The 16,852-nt window shown below is 36.9% G+C and overlaps 1 protein-coding gene and 1 pseudogene across 1 annotated transcript; both read left to right on the top strand.

The window, feature by feature from the left end:
- Positions 1-5,978, top strand: part of LOC120575918 (uncharacterized) — a 45,575-nt pseudogene extending 39,597 nt beyond the window's left edge.
- Positions 5,979-6,974: 996 nt separating this feature from the next.
- On the top strand, positions 6,975-8,377 carry LOC120575953 (uncharacterized). Its single transcript, XM_039826869.1, has 5 exons — positions 6,975-7,129; positions 7,255-7,327; positions 7,851-7,902; positions 7,988-8,057; positions 8,162-8,377. Exons 1-5 carry the CDS (start codon positions 7,019-7,021, stop codon positions 8,246-8,248), a joined length of 393 nt encoding a protein of 130 aa, XP_039682803.1. The 5' UTR covers positions 6,975-7,018; the 3' UTR covers positions 8,249-8,377.
- Positions 8,378-16,852: the final 8,475 nt, after the last annotated feature.

Here is a 16,852-nt window from a genome sequence, read left to right as displayed (position 1 = left end):
TTCATGCAAAATGAGAAGATGTGATAATAATGCAATTTATGTGCTATTGATATAATGATATCATCTTGATATGTGACTTGTTTATGCTGCTTCCGTTGTTTAACTAAGTGCATAAGTATATGATGAAGTTTAGCTCCAAATTATTGGATGCATGTTGATAAGTCGATTACGTTGTTTTGTTCATATGTGTCCATGCATAGCATATCATTGAGCTTTGTCCTCACCACGAAAATTAGGAGCTTTGTCCTCCACACGTTTTATAGGAGCTTTGTCCTCCGCACGATTAAAGTATATTAATACTTATGATGACGATTGGTACCACATGCATATAAGGAGTCTAGGAGCATTGTCACATTGTCATGATTAAGATGCCTTGTTGATGATGAATGGATATGTGATTACGTGATAAGTGTTCATTGATTATGTTATGTTGTTTATAATGATTGGATATATGATTACGTGATAACTGTTTAGCATTTATGCAAAGTTAATAAAGAAATGATTATAATGTTAATTTATGATTCGCAATTACATTGATTAATGTTATTTTATTATGAAATCTCACCCCTTCTGCTTGAAAATGTTGCCCTTCGTATGGGTAACTTGCAGGTGATCGTGCTTAGTGTGCAGTTGCTTCTGTGAGTGGCCTTGCCTCACTGTGTCGTCTAGGTCGCTCTGATACGTAACGGGATGGGGTTAATACTATAACATGCTTCATTCTTTTACGTGAACTGCCATGATAAATTATGCTTTGATAAACTCTTTTGAGATACTTGTTGGGCCTGCGTGCCAAAACGTTTTTGATATATGTTTATGATTTTCCGCTGCTATGTTAAAGATATTTTGTGAAGGTTAAATTATTACTTAACTGTCTTTGGATTACGTTTCTATGTGATATCCCGTTTATGGTTTTACTCTGATAATTGTTTAAGAAATTTGTATATTGGGAAAACGGGGTGTTACAGGTACTTTGAGTCTCCATATACCACTCCAATAACCAGGCTTTCGCAGATGATCATTATTAATTATTTCTTCAATACACATGCGATAAGCACTTTTTACAGAATAACATCCATTCTTCTTCGCTTTCCAAATCAACTTATGTGTGTGGACTTGTAGGTGTAAAGGGGTGTTAGAGATATTATTGGTTGTTTCTGTTACAAATAACTGTCGAATCAATTGTTCATTCCAAACTTTAGCATTTTGATCCATTAAGTGTCCAACTGAGTAAGATTGAAGAGCCAACATGTCAGGTCCAATAGGAGGAATAGTAGACCCTTCCCCAATCCATGGCTCATTAATAATAGGAATAGTGTCCAACTTTAGCATTTTGGAAGAAGCAATCATCAGCAAAGAGTAAATGGGATACCCTAGGTGCAGTACGACAAATACGTACACCTTGGAGATCTTCTCTGTTTTCATCATCTCTGATCAACGCAGAAAGACCTTCGGCACACATAATAAATAAGTAAGGAGATAACGGATCACCTTGCCTGAGACCACGTCCTAGAATAATAGGTCCCACCATTTCTTTATTCACAATAACTGAATAATCAACTGTTTCTACACACATCATAAGCCATTAAATCCACTTATCAGATAATCCCATCTTGTGCATAACATCCTTGAGATAGGACCAGTCAATTCTATCATAGGCTTTACTGATATCTAGCTTCAATGCAACACTCTTGTCATTTCCTTTTGTCTTTGTCTTCATATAATGGACCACTTCAATAGCTACTAAAGCGTTATCCAGAATGGATCTTCCAGGTACGAAGGCTAATTGTGAATCGGCAATACACTTGTGTAGAACTTTCTTCAGATGATTTGCAAGGACTTTAGTCAACAACTTATATAGAACATTGCATAAAGCTATAGGTCTCCAATCTTTCATAGTTTTTTTATCAGTACCTTTAGGGATTAGAGTTATATTTCTGGACTTCAAAGAAGGAGAGAATTTCCCTTCATTAAACCATTGACAACACTTATTATAGATATCATCACTGCATACCGACCAAAAGTGTTGGTAGAAACCAGGGTTGAATCCATCAGGTCCCGGGCATTTGTCAGGTTGCATGGAAAACATTGCTTCTTTAAACTCTTTTATACAAAATGGGGTTGTTAGCTGGTCATTGTCTTCATTATCTAAGACTGGATCCAACAAGTTAACCACTGGGGAACAAACACTTTCTTGACCCTCAAACAGTTCTTCAAAATAATTCTTCGCAATAGATCACATTCCTGCATCCTCTGTAACACGGATTCCTTCGTCAGTTGCAAGAGAAAGTAATTTGTTAACTTTCTTTCTCGAAGTAGCTGCAGTATGAAAAAACATTGTATTCAGATCTCCATCACGAAGCCAGTGTGTCTTGCCTCTCTGTTTCCAGTACATATCCTCCTGAACAAGTAGGTGGTTTAGTTTTTTCCTTAAGTTGTCGAACTGAACCTCATCCTGAATACCATTAACACCACGACTTCTACTAAGCTGATGTCGACATTCTTCAATGTCTTTTTGGAGCTTGTTGCAATGAGTTTTGTTCCAATGCATCAAATCTTCTGCACATGTGGATAATTTATTTATGACACTATTTCCCGCACTCCCGAGCCAACTATTATGGACCACCTCATTAAGACCGTCTTCTATTCTCCAAGCATTTTCAAATTTGAAAGACCTTTTAACTCTGTAAGATCTTACCACCGGTATTCTATCCAATACAATTGGGAAGTGATCAGAAGATGGAGCAACCAGATTTTCCAGTTTAGTATTGGGAAACAACTGCATCCAAGAATTATTTGTTAAAGCCCTATCCAACTTTTCTTCTACAACATGAGGAGTACCCAAACTTTTGAACCAGGTGAACGGATAACCTTCCATATGAACATCTACTAGATTCGCATCTTGAACAGCTTGCCTAAAACCTCTGATGAGCCAATTAGGTCTAGTGACTCTTCCCTTTTTCTCGTCGGCATGAAGAATATCATTAAAATCCCCAATTAGGCAACACGGTAAATTAATACTGCTAGCAAGACGACGAAGAAAATTCCAAGAGCCTCTTCTTCTACTAACTTCCGGGTAACCATAAAAGCCAGTAAAAATTCAATTCCCATTACTTTCTTCAATTTTAGCACTAATGTGATTCGAAGAATAATTGACTATACTACAATTTATTGTATTACGCCAAAATAAAGCAACACCCCCTCCTCTACTAACACTATCATGAGCAAAGCAAGAATCATAGCCCAACAAATAACGAAATTCCTCGATTTTATTAACTTCAACAATAGTCTCAGTAAGGAAAAGGATATCCGGTTTATAATATCGAACAAGGAATTTGATTTTATGAATTACACGCAGGTTTCCCAGGCCTCGGCAATTCCATGCTACAATACTCATTGGTCCCGGTAGGCCTGGTGATCAGGTCCCGCCGATTCGTTATTTTTTCAAAAACTGGATTGTTAAAAACAGCCACTGCTTTCTGCCCCTCCTTTCGTTGTTCACCTTCCTTAGCAAAATCTGTTACGGACCTTTTTTCGGGCCCATTTTCTTCTTCATGTCCACTAGCTCTGCTGGCCCCACGTGCACTAGCCAAGAAAGAGCCAGGCTGCACTGGGTTGCACAACAGAGGAGGCTTGTGCTGCTTCCCATGAGTTTGTACAGCTGCTGCAGGTTTGTCCTTTCTAACCGGCTTGGCTGAGAGGTTTTGTCCTTTGTGGAAAAAGTTGCACGGTAATCATTAGTAGTAAAGATAGGGGACAAAGCTGATGATTGGTCATTATTGCCTTTACTCATCAAAGTTTGAAGCTGGTCCACCTTCTGTACCTGTATGACACAATTATTATTACTAAAAGCGACATTGGTTGGCATTGGTGCAAATTCCTTAGTAAAAAGTCTCATGTAATCCGTGCCAATCATTTTGTAATGAATGCTTAATGATTGTTGTGCTGATTTCTGTCCTTGTGGGACCACCTGCTGTTGAGTGTTATCACACAAGACAAGCTGACCTTGTTTTGCGTGTGTTGTCTGGCGGCTGTCCCTTTGTGGGACCCTGCTGAGCACACCTTCCTCTTCTTCCTTTCCTTTGGCCCCACGTGGGCCCTTCTGATTGTCTCCCACCATAGAATTTTGTGGGCTTGCATTTTTTTGTTGGGCCTCCAAATCTATCAGCTTCCAAAGCGCTTTTGCACCTCCCCCATTTTCATACAGAAATTCGTCCTTCTCCGTCATTCCTTCTGCTAATGCTTGGTTTATTTGATCCGATTTTGTGAGGTTCGGAGCAAAAATCTTCTTCTTTGTTGTGACCTCTTCTTTCTTGAACCCACAATTAATCTCCTCTGTTGGATCAATTTCTGTCCACCAACTTACCAGCCCCGTTCCATCCGAGCGTTGACATTCCATGAATTTGAAAAATTTTAAAGCTCTTGATTGCACATCAATGCCAACTTTAATGCGACAATAAAGTTTATGACTTGAATTACCATCAATTGCCGTTAAATGGCTGCTTTTAATGCCATTAATGGATGTACCTTCGTCATTCCGACCACTGGAATTCTTGCTCCGGCCGTCAACTATCCATCTACTCGTCACCTTGCTACCACCACGAGAAGAAGAATTTTCAGCACGGAGGTAAGCCCCCATTTTCTCTCACTACTGGCAGAGCTGGTTTCAAATTTGTCGGTGCAAAAATTCTCCGTATGGCCTATAGCACCACAGACAAAACAGAATTTGCCTAATTTCTCACATTTAAGAACAAGTTTGATATCCTCACCTTCTTCCCGTTCAATCACGAGACTTTGCTGCAACGGCTCCTCCAAGGCAATTTCAACTCAAACTCGCATGAATCTCCTCCACGGACCATACTGTTTTCCTCGTCATACCTGACCATCCTTCCGATATGACTTCGGACTAATGCACCAACTTTAGCATCCATAAAGCCGAAAGGTAACTGATGAACTTGAGCCCAGATCTCCGTGGTGTTCATTGGCATCATCAAGGGGTTCTCTCCAACCGCAACTTTCTTCAAAATTACCATGTTGTTATCTAACAACCAGGGGCTGCCGTCAAGAATTTTAGCAAGATGTCACTTTAGAGGAGTTAAATCGAGTTTCTTCATGTATACATGATATCTTTTAGTTTATGTGTAATTGACAGTCACGCCCTATGGGGAAAATGTAGTTAGACCCATTTCGATACCTCTTGCCTTTTTTCTATGTCATCCTTATATTCGTTTAATGTCATATGTATTGTGCAAAGTGTTAAGAGACAACTGATGAAAACAATTAATGATATGTCTATCTTATTTTTAGCTCATATCGGTAAGTTTCTTTTGATAGCAAAGGAAAATTCTTATAACTTATAATGAAAAAAATTTAATCATATTTCATCTTTGATTATTGAAATATTTCAAACATAAGTTCTCATATATTATGCATTTATTCATTGAACGCTAAATTAAGTTGTTTATTCAAACACACCCTAAGCAAAGGGATATTTAGCTACAGTTTGGACATTACGTAATAACAATATAAAATCATCAATTACCCATGAACCTTTCAAGTGAATATTAAGCATTTGCTGAGGCTACCCTACAAGAACAATAATGAATAGAGCATCATTGATTCAACTTATTTTCATATATGAACCCATCACATTCGATCAGTGCTTGTTTCCTTGTTTATTTGAGTAGTTGTGCTAAGCCAGATGATCACTTTTCTCTTCTGAATCTTTTCACCATATGAATATGAGTATATGAGGACTATAATTTCCATAATGTAAGCTGAAAACACGGAATTTTCAGAGACGTTGAAGACTCATGAAGATTTGATTCTTGCATCACAGGAGGAGTCACGTTTGCTTCAAGAGCAGTCACAAGAGGATTCATGTTTGCTCCGAGAGCAGTTCCATAAATTCATGGAGTCTTTTTCACAAGAACATTCACATCTACCTCCATATCGACCTCATCCTTCGAGTTAGGATCCAACTCCATGTCCACCTACTTGATTATTTATCATATTATTTTGAGAATTTGACTATAACTTTTAGTTTCAAGTACAATGTTATAATACTATTTAGTAATAATTTCAATATATTTTGATGCAACCAAAAAGGTTTTTTTAATCTAATATTAATGTGATTAATACGTATTTTGTTTTGTTAAAAGTTTTGATATTTATGGTTTATCTTGTCTAATATTACAAAAGTATTTTGAGAATGAATTGGGAAATTTCCCAAAATTATTTTTATGCCAAAAAGAATGATATTTGCAACGGAATATGAACAGTCGTAAGATATTTCTTCAGCAGATTCCGTTAGAAAATTGTATGCGATGAATTTTAGCCTATTTTGCGACGGATTCCAACCATCGCTAAAACCAATTTTCCTAGTATTTTGAGAAAAGATTCATGCAACAAACATATTTGCAACTGTGTTCAATGTTAATACTTATGTTTATTGAATGCTTATTATTGCACAAGCGTTTGATATCCCTAGGGTAGAGAAGAATGTGTTGTAGGTCAAAGGAACGTGGATTGTAAATTTGTAATCCATTAGAGTCATTCTATTATTTTTTTCGCAATTTCAAACTCACTTTGACACATGGCAGCCCAAGAGAGTCTCGCCACTATAGGTAATGGGTTTGATTGTTGACTAACGCATTGGCAGAATTAATGCTTTGGGTGAATTTATTCCCCACATGCCTAAAGGCCAACAAAAAAACTTGTTGACCAACGGATTGACATAATTACTATTTGGATGAATTAATGTGCGACACGTGCTGGTTAGGGAGGTTGTCTCGCAACTGCAAGTGGCATGGTGCGCAACGCTACATGCAAAAAAAAAAAAAAAAAAAAAAAAAAAAAAACTTGTAAGACCTGGGCTTTTTGATTAATAAAAGTCAATGTTGGTCAAACGGGTCATTGATTTTCTTTTAAGGGGTAGAAAATCAATCAAAAACTTATAATTCTTAAAATCACATTAGCAGCCTTCTCATTCACAAAAATATACTCATACAAGTGATTCGTGATGAGTAAGAGAAAAGGGAAAGAAGTCGTGAAACCCAAAGTGGCGGAACAAGATGGCACATCTGTTCATTCTCCTTGCAAACCTCCCCCTTCCTCTTCTTCCTCTCTAAAGGTCTCACTCTCTCTCTCTCTCTCTCTCTCTCTCTCTCTCTCTCTCTCTCTCTCTCTCTAACTTTCATATTTAATTTCAATTTAAATTTATCTGAATTTTAATTCGATTTACGATCATGGTGATAGGATCTAGACCAGGTTGAATTGGAGCTTCAACTATTGCTAGCTTTTGAATTTTATCCTCCAATTAAGCTTCAAGGTGGTAGAATTTTTATTTTCGTCTTTACTTTAAGATTTTTTTTTCATGTACATAAATAATTGTATGATGATGAATTTAGTGTTAAGTAGGTAATTCGATTGGTGAACTAAGAGATGTCAATTAATTTTAAGTCGGATGTTTAGAGTTCAAATCCTAAAAATTAATATAATCACTAATTTACGAATATTTGGTCACAAAAAAATATATATGATAGTCGATTGCTCGACAAGGCTTCTCTAAATTGAGCAATTCAATAAGTAATATCAATTGAATCAATGCTTGGTATTATATATACCGATCGACATAACAAATCATGGGAGGATACCGTATCAATCTTTGATATTGTTTATTTGAGTAGTTGTGGTAAGCCATATGATCACTTTTTTCTTGCGAATCTTTTCTTTGTTAGATAGTTTAAGACTAGTAATAACTCATAAGAGATCACAATTCTTTATATATATTTTTTTCTCGGGTTTGAGATTCATCCATTTTTATACTTACAATTAATATTCATTTCATGAAGGAGTACATCGTCACTTTGTCCTTTATGGTCTGATGGAATATCTAAAGAGGAGGTTTGTTCTTCGTTCCACTTTTAAACATGTTTGATTATAGAGATCATGATGTGTTTGATCTTACAACTATATATGCTTCGTTCAGTTTTGATAGACACTTCACTGCTGAAGAGGTCCTTGAATTGGTGGGACGGTTCTACAACATAGAAATGCTGGTATTGCTATCAATAAGTTTCAATTATTCACATTCAAGTAACATGTTAGTTTCTGGCTTATGTTTTAACATGGTACGTTTGATTTGTTTATCATTCGACCTCAGAAATCAGACGACGATGAGATCGATGAGCTTAATAATGAAGAAGATTTTAGGTTACCTCAGAGTTTCTTTGCCAAGGACGAACCCTGAGTTATAATTTTTGTAATACTGGTTATTATTATATTCCGTCATTGTCTTTTCTCCTCATTTTGGGTTGGATTATGTTTTGATGATGGTTCTTTATCATTTCTGTTAACTTATGGTGGTTCTTATCTCATACTTTATTGGTATGATTTTTTTTTTTTTTTTTTGTCACTAAGGCTTGGAGGAAAATGCATCGAGGGACTTTGGAGGATTTTGAATAATTTTTAAATACATTAGTTTTCTCAAAATAAAAACAAACAGTCATAAGTATTTTTCATTTCACTCCCTTCAAAAACACTATATAAAAAAAGAGAGTAAGGGATACCCTATCTTTCCATTTTTCTCCATTCCTCGAAAGTCCTCCCTCTTTTTCCTCTCAACTCCCGAACAAAACCTTAAATGACATTTGATGCAGAGACATGTGATCATTGACATTTGACATAGACCTAAAAATTGAACGGTCATCTTTGATATGCCATCTAAATCGGAGTTTAAGATAATTGTTTGTGTTCACAATTGGATGATAAACCACAATGGCATCTCTTCCAATCTCTTTTCCTTCTCAATAAAAATCCACTACTTCAAAAGGAAATAATAATGAACAGATACTTCCTATTTCAGCAAAGGATTTTCAAATGAATATCCATCAAAATTATCCATATCATGCAATGGCTCAACGTCCTTGATTCGAAGATTCTCAATGACTCTTAATGCGCTGGCACTTCTCTGCAACGTCTCTCAAATCCGTGGCTATATATGGAACTGAAGACCTGAAGAGGATTAAGAAGACTCTAATATTTTTACTGTGCCATTACTCTCCAAATCAAATAGCGCAAATAAACTTAGGACTTTCGTTTCAACTTTGAATCTTAGAAATCTGAAATCATAAAGAATCTATTCAACATTTCTCAATTTACACCGAAAATTGTTTATCCGGTGTAAACAAATATAAGTCTCTTGTCAGCAAATCTTGAACACCAAAATTCTTTTTCACTTGTGATTGAGAAATAATAAAAGTCTCTTTGGGTTAACATTGAGCACATGAAGTTTCTTTCCTGCATACATGAGCAATAGAAGTCTCTTGGAGTTGTCCTTGAGCAGTGGAAGTCTATTGTTAGTGATCTTGAGCATGAGAAGTCTCTTGCAAGAGTGCTTGAGCATTTGGAAGTCTCTTGGAAGAGTTCTTGAGCAATTTTAATATATGTGAGATAATAATGAAATTCCTTGGAAATGCTAGGGGACTGGACTACTCCTATGTTGTGGGAGGAACCAGTATAAATTGTTTGTGTATGCTCTTTCTCTTTCTCTCTATCTGTTTTCTTTGTGTTCAATTATTCTTTTGCACTCAATGTTAATACTTATGTTTATTGAATGCTTATTATTGCTCAAGCGTTTGATATCCCAGGGTTAGAGAAGTATGTGTTGTAGGTCAAAGGAGCGTGGTTTGTAAACCATTAGAGTCACTCTATTATTTTTTTCGCAATTTTCAAACTCACATGGACACATGGAAGCCCGAGAGAATCTCGCAACTACAGGTAATGGGTTTGATTGTTAACTAACGCATTGCCAGAATTAATGCTTTGGGTGAATTTATTCCCCACACGCCTAGAGGCCAACAAAAAAACTTGTTGACCAAAGGATTGACATAATTACTATTGGATGAGTTAATGTGCGACACGTGGTGGTCAAGGCAGCTGTCTCACGACTGCAAGTGACATGGTGTGACAACGCTACATGAAAAAAAAAAAACTTGTAAAACTAGGGCTTTTTGATTAATAAAATTCAATGTTGGTGAAACGGGTCATTGATTTTCTTTTAAGGGGCAGAAAATCAATCAAAAACTTGTAATTCTTAAAATCACATTAGCATCCTTGTCATTCACAAAAATATACGCATACAAGTGATTCGTGATGAGTCAGAGAAAAGGGAAAGAAGTCGTGAAACCCAAAGTGGCGGAAAAAGATGGCACATATGTTCATTCTCCTTGCAAACCTCCCCCTTCCTCTTCTTCCTCTCTAAAGGTCTCACTCTCTCTCTCTCTCCCTCTCTCTCTCTCTAACTAATCTGAATTTGAATTTGATTTATGATCATGGTGATAGGATCTAGACCAGGTTGAATTTGAGCTTCAACTTTGCTAGCTTTTAAATTTTATCCTCCAATTAAGCTTCAAGGTGGTAGAATTTTTATTTTCGTCTTTACTTTAAGATTTTTTATCATGTACATAAATAATTGTATGATGATGAATTTCTTGTTAAGTAGGTAATTCGATTGGTGAACTAAGAGATGTCAATTAGTTTTAAGTCGGGTATTTAGAGTTCAAACCCTAAATATTAATATAATCACTAATTTACGAAAATTTGATCAAAAAAAATATACGATAGTCAATTGCTCGACAAGGCTTCTCTAAACTGAGCAATTCAATAAGTAATATCAATTTAATCAATGCTTAGTATCATATATACCGATCGAGATAACAAATCATGGGAGGATACCGGATCAATCTTTGATTTTCGATTAGTGCTTGTTTATTTGACTAGTTTAAGACAATGGCATCTCGTCCAATCTCTTTTCCTTCTCAACAAAAATCCACCACTTCAAAGGAAATAAGAATGAACAGATACTTCCTGTTTTAGCAAAGCATAGGTTATGGAAAAACAAATGAGGGAAATGGAATCAATAAGAAGGATATACTATCCCATTTCCACTCCGGCACATCTAATGGTGTCAACAACCCAGCAGGCTTCTAATGATCAACTTTAGATTTCTGACAAATCAAACATGCATATACAAACTGTGCAACATCACGTTTCAATCCGGACCACCAAAACAATTTCTTCAAGTCATGATACATCTTTGTAGCTCCCGGATGAATACTTAAGCTACTTCTGTGACTTTCTTCTAAAATCAACTTTTTCAACTCATCATTATCAGGAATACGAATTCTGCCTCGGAATCTCAACACACCTTGATCATCAACCTGGAAGTCACCATCTTCAGTTTGATTACTAGCAACCAACAAGTCCACAAACTTAACATCAACTTTCTGCGCTTCTTTAATACTATTCAAGAACTCTCTGCTGATCTTCAACATACCTAACTTCACACTTTGAGGCGACAACTCACAAACTAGACTCAAGTCTCTAAACTGTTCAAGCAACTCAAACTCTTTAACCATCATAGCAGACATATTCAACGTCTTCCTGCTCAAAGCATCTGCAACAACATTAGCTTTACTTGGATGATAATTCAAACCAAAATCATAGTCCTTCAACAATCCAAGCCACCTTCGGTGCCTCATATTCAATTCTTTTTTATCAAAGAAATATTTCAAACTCTTGTGGTCACTAAACACTTCAAATATGGGGCCGTACAAATAATGCCTCCAAATTTTCAACACAAAAACCACAGCAGCCAACTCTAAATCATGCGTAGGATAATTCCGATCATGAATTCTCAACTGTCTCGAAGCATAAGCTACCACCTTGCCATCTTGCGTAAGCACACCACCTAAGCCCAACTTGGACGCATCACAATATACAACAAAAGGTTCATCTGGATTTGGTAAAATTAAAATTGGAGCCGTCGTCAACCGTTGCTTCAACTCATTGAAACTATTCTCACACTAAGCATCCCACACAAAAGCTTTACCTTTACAGGTCAACTGAGTCAATGCAAGTGCCAACTTCGAAAATCCTTCTATAAATCTACGGTAATAACCAGCCAAACCTATAAAACTTCTAATCTCTGTAACTGACTTCAGAGTCTCCCATTGTGATACTGCATCAATTTTTGACGGGTCTACTACAATACTACTACCAGAAATAATATGGCCAAGAAAACTTACTTCACTTAACCAGAATTCACATTTGGACAACTTGGCATACAACTTCTTTACCTTCAACACTTGCAACACAATCTTTAAATGCTCTGCATGCTCTTCTTCAGACTTAGAATAAATCAAGATGTCATCAATAAAAACAACCACAAACCGATCCAAATAAGCATATTCATGTACTCCATAAACACACCAGGCGCATTAGTAACACCGAAAGGCATCACTGAATATTCGTAATGTCCATATCGTGTCCTAAAGGCCGTACTCTGAAACTATGTTCTTGAACACTGATTTCAAAATATATATATGATGATTGGTCTCTTGTTGGCACATGACAATGATTGTTGTATACAGGGATTCTTATTCATTGTGGTTTCAAAACAAATCTCCAAAATTCCATTTATACCAATTTTAATATTTTTACCTTTTTCTTATTTTAGCAAATTTCAGATATTTCCCTTTATGATAAAAACCAAACAGCAAGTGTTACAAACTTCTTATCAAGTAAATCCTCCAACTGTTTCTTCAACTCTTCTAACTCAGACGTTGACATACGGTAAGGCGCCATCGACACAGGCTTCGTACCCGGAACAAGATCAATTGAAAATTCAACTTCCCTCATTGCTGGCACATCAGAAATTTCATCAGGAAAAACTTATGGAAATTCACACACAATTGGCAGCCTATCAATCATAGCTTGGTTTTCTACAGCCAAATATGTCATTAAAGAAAACATTAAGATCCTATCACGTTCTAACTGCTTCAGCTGTTTAGTAGTCAAGAAATCAGCTTTACTATCTTCCTCAGCAGAAGAAAAATGCATCGTCTTACTAAAACAATTCATATGAACATGGTTATACTCCAACCAGTTCATCCCAAAGATTACATCCATACCCGTCAGGCAAACATACTAGATCAACTTCAAAATCTCTACCAAACATAGACAACAGACAACTCAAACAAACAAGAGAAGTAGTTACTAAACCCTTAGCTGGAGTTTCAACAACCATTTCTCTACTCATACTTGACATGACCAGACCCAACTTATATGCACAATCAACAGCAATGAAACAATGTGTAGCACCAGTATCAATAATAACAATTAAAGGAGTACTATTAAAGAAACAAGTACCTCTGATAAGTCGGTCCTCATTAAATGTTTGCGTACCAGTCAATGCAAACAACTTTCCACCTGCCTGAGCCTTCTTAGGCTTCCTGCACTGCGAACTAAGATGACCTTCTTCGTCACAATTGAAGCAAACAATATCACCATGCTTGCATTCCGCTATCGTATGCCCTTTCTTCCCACATCGGAAGCACTTCTTCTCATCACCATTGCAAACATTACTCTTGTGGCCCTTCTCACCACACTTGTAGCAAACAATCTCAGTAGGAACATCTCTTCTCTTAGGTCTCCTCTCATCATTCAATCTTTGCTTCCCTTTGTCAGCAGGAGCACTGTAGGGCTTCGAACGACCTTGCTGGCCTTTGTTCCTCCGCTCACTCATAACCTTGTAATGAGCTTTGGTATCCTCTTCGTAGATTCTACAACTGCTCACCAATTCAGAAAATTGCCTAATCTTCTGATAACCAATGGCCCGCTTAATATCAGCACGCAGACCATTCTCAAACTTTATGCACTTGGAGAACTCAGCAGTCTCGGCAGTGTAATGTGGATAAAATTTAGCAAGCTCACCTAGTTACTGACATATCTTCCTGTTTCAATTCGAGAAACTCGATCTCCTTCTTTCCATGGACATCTTCTGGAAAGTACCTGTTCAGAAACTCCCTCCTAAACACATCCTAGGTCACAGGTTCTCCTCCGTTCTCAAGAATTGGAAGCTCACCCACCCACCAGTCATCTGCCTCTTCGGCCAAGATTTGCGTACCAAAACGCACCTTCTGAACCTCACTGCATTGCATGACCCTGAAGATTCTCTCAACCTCTTTGAGCCAATTCTGAGCTCCATCAGGATCGTACCTTCCTTTAAAAGTTGGTGGAAGATTTCTCAAAAAAGTTTCCAACATCCTTACTCCATCTCAAAAGAGAAAATCCTGAGGTTCTGTATCAGTTTATCTCTGCTCACTTCAAGGAGACTGGTGAGATAATCAGCCTTGCGTCTATTCCTGACACAATGAGAGGAGCCCATCTCAAGGTCAAAGGAAAAAGGACAAAGATTACTGAGAAGGAAGATGCTCCAGCCCCCAAATCCAAAAGAGCAAAAGTTGCTAAGACTGAAGCTTCTACAGCTCCTGATACGGCTTCTAATCCTAATCCTGAAGGTTCCAAGAAGAGGAGAATCAAAGGAAATAAAGATATCAAGGAAGTTTTTGAAGAAGCTGTTGAAGAATGGGTGGATGAAGAGAATGGAAAAGAAGAAGAGCATGTTTTGGAGCCAAGGAAGAAAAAGGCTAAACAGCCTCTGGAAATAGTGTCACCAATGATGGTAGTCACTCCTACTTTAGCATGTATGGCCAAGGAATATGTTGTTAATGCTATAGCTCAAAAAAACAGCTGGCTGAGCAGTACAAGTTGGAACGAGATGAAAGACTCAAAGTTGCAGGGCTTATTGAGTGTGGTTCTCAAGGTGCTGAGAAAGCTGCTGAGATCCTGGCTTTATCTGCTGAAGTTGAAGAATAGACAGTTAAGGAAGCAACTGGTCTGTTACAAGAGGCTCTGACGAGAGGAAACGACATATTAGAAGCTACTGCTTCAGGGTCTGCATCAGAAGTTGTTGGATCAGAAGCTCTTCTCTCAAGTAATTCATCTGATCTAAAAGCTCATGTCAATATTCAGACTCAACGTTCTTCCCCATCCTCATCATCATCTTCCACTGACTTAGATGACATTCCTTTAAGTCAGCGTTACAAAAAGCCTCTCCCCAAATCCAAAATAACTAAAACTTCTAACCTACCACAAACATCCTCTCTTGAACCTTTCATTCCTAGTGTTGATGAAAGGATAATCAGCCTCTCTGAAAAGAGAATTGAAATCTGTAAAAGATTGCCAGCTGATCATCCCTTCCCACCACCTATAATTCAAGCTCTTAACATTATACCCAGTGATGAATCCACTGAACCATCATCATCTCAACCCCCTTCTTCTAACAAACCACAACCATCCTCTCCATTAACCCTGTTTTCTCTAGAAAAACATTTAGGTGGTTAGATGTGTATAACCCCACAAAAAGCCTCTAAAACAGTCCCTAAAAAGATTGTTCTAGAAAATCAACAACCACCAAGCCCCATTATAGAAGAAGAACCTGAAGTTCATATTGAATTTCAGAACCAACCCTAAAATAACCCTGAAACCCAACCTCATATCATCAACCTAACATCAACCTAGAATGAAATTATCCCTGAACAACAAATTGCTTCTGACCAACCATCATCTTCTCAAACCATAATCATCCAACAACCATTACCAAATATTCTAGAGTCTGAATATATTGACAATGAGTTGCTAAGGATCAGTGATGAGGTAAAAGAACTTGTTCTCCTCATAAAAGTTCCTATACTTTCCATCCACTATGAGGATCAATGGATGAGCCTGAAGAAGAAAGTTGTTGAGTTGCTGGACAGAATCAGTCAAAAATGCCTAAGAACTCAGGCTATGGTTCTTAAGAGGCATCTGGCAGCAATTCACAAAGCTGAGAAAGCTAAAGGTCCACTTCTCTTCCTAGCTAATGCTCGTTTCTTTTCAGAAAGCGAGTATGTCACAAGGGATGCTAAGATCTTCCAGCAAATGAAGCAGAAGCTTCTGTCTACTCAAGCTGAAGACCAAGCAAAAGATGATGAAACAGAAGACAGAGGTTCTGGAAGATGTTGTTTCTAAGAAAGCAGAAGAGTTGAAGAAACTATCAGAACATGTAAAATATTTGATGGCAGCAGCCTCTAAACAAGCCCAACCTTAGTTGCACATTTTTTTTTTACTTCTAAATTTATTCTTCTGAACAGTTGTTACTCTGATTGTTTGCTCTGTTTTATATGAATACATGACAACTTCTTCTGAAATAACCTTTTTCTCTTTTATTGATTGCTTCTGAATGTAGCTAATTACTGTTTTTTTTTTACCTTCATTTGGTACTATTACAGAATTTTCTCATATCTTTCCTTTTGTCTTTATTTTAAACTTTTTGTTGATGACAAAAGGGGGAGTAAATGTATAGTATTTAAAGGCTCTGAGTCCCATTAATTTAATGCTAATCAAGTTAAATTAATAGGACCTTAATCTGAACTCTTAGTCTATTTATTGTGAGATTATTCTAAGTATTGTTTTGAACTTAATGATGAATTTAATTAACATGGATAGAACTCAGGGGAGCTTACAAAACTCACCTTAAAGTACTATTTGACTCAAGGGGAGCTTACAAACCTCCTACCCAAAGAGTCAACGTGTTAATTAGATTAACAACAATTGAACATTTTAAATACTATTGTTTGTCATCATGAAAAAGGGGGAGATTGTTGGAACAAAATGTGTTTAACAATAATAATCCTTAAGAGTTTTGATGATAACAAAGTATTTAAGATTGTCAATTGGACACGCTAATATTTGTTTTAAGTGTACAGAACTATAGAAAAAAAAAAATTGATATCTATTTTTGGTCTTGGAAGAACAATTAAAGAGCATATACATCAACAAAAAGGGAAGCTTATAGCGTCTGAAGAAAACTACGTCTGAAGTTTGAAGTGCTCCTGAAGACAAAGTGCTTCTGAAGTGATGACGTCATTAGAAGCAAGTTCGTCAGAAGCAAGTTCATCAGATGCAAGTT

Source organism: Medicago truncatula, chromosome 6 (genome assembly GCF_003473485.1).
Source record: "Medicago truncatula cultivar Jemalong A17 chromosome 6, MtrunA17r5.0-ANR, whole genome shotgun sequence".
NCBI classification, from domain to species: domain Eukaryota; kingdom Viridiplantae; phylum Streptophyta; class Magnoliopsida; order Fabales; family Fabaceae; genus Medicago; species Medicago truncatula.
The sequence above is the reverse complement of the archived record's forward strand: the minus strand, read 5'-3'. Positions and strand labels throughout refer to the sequence as shown.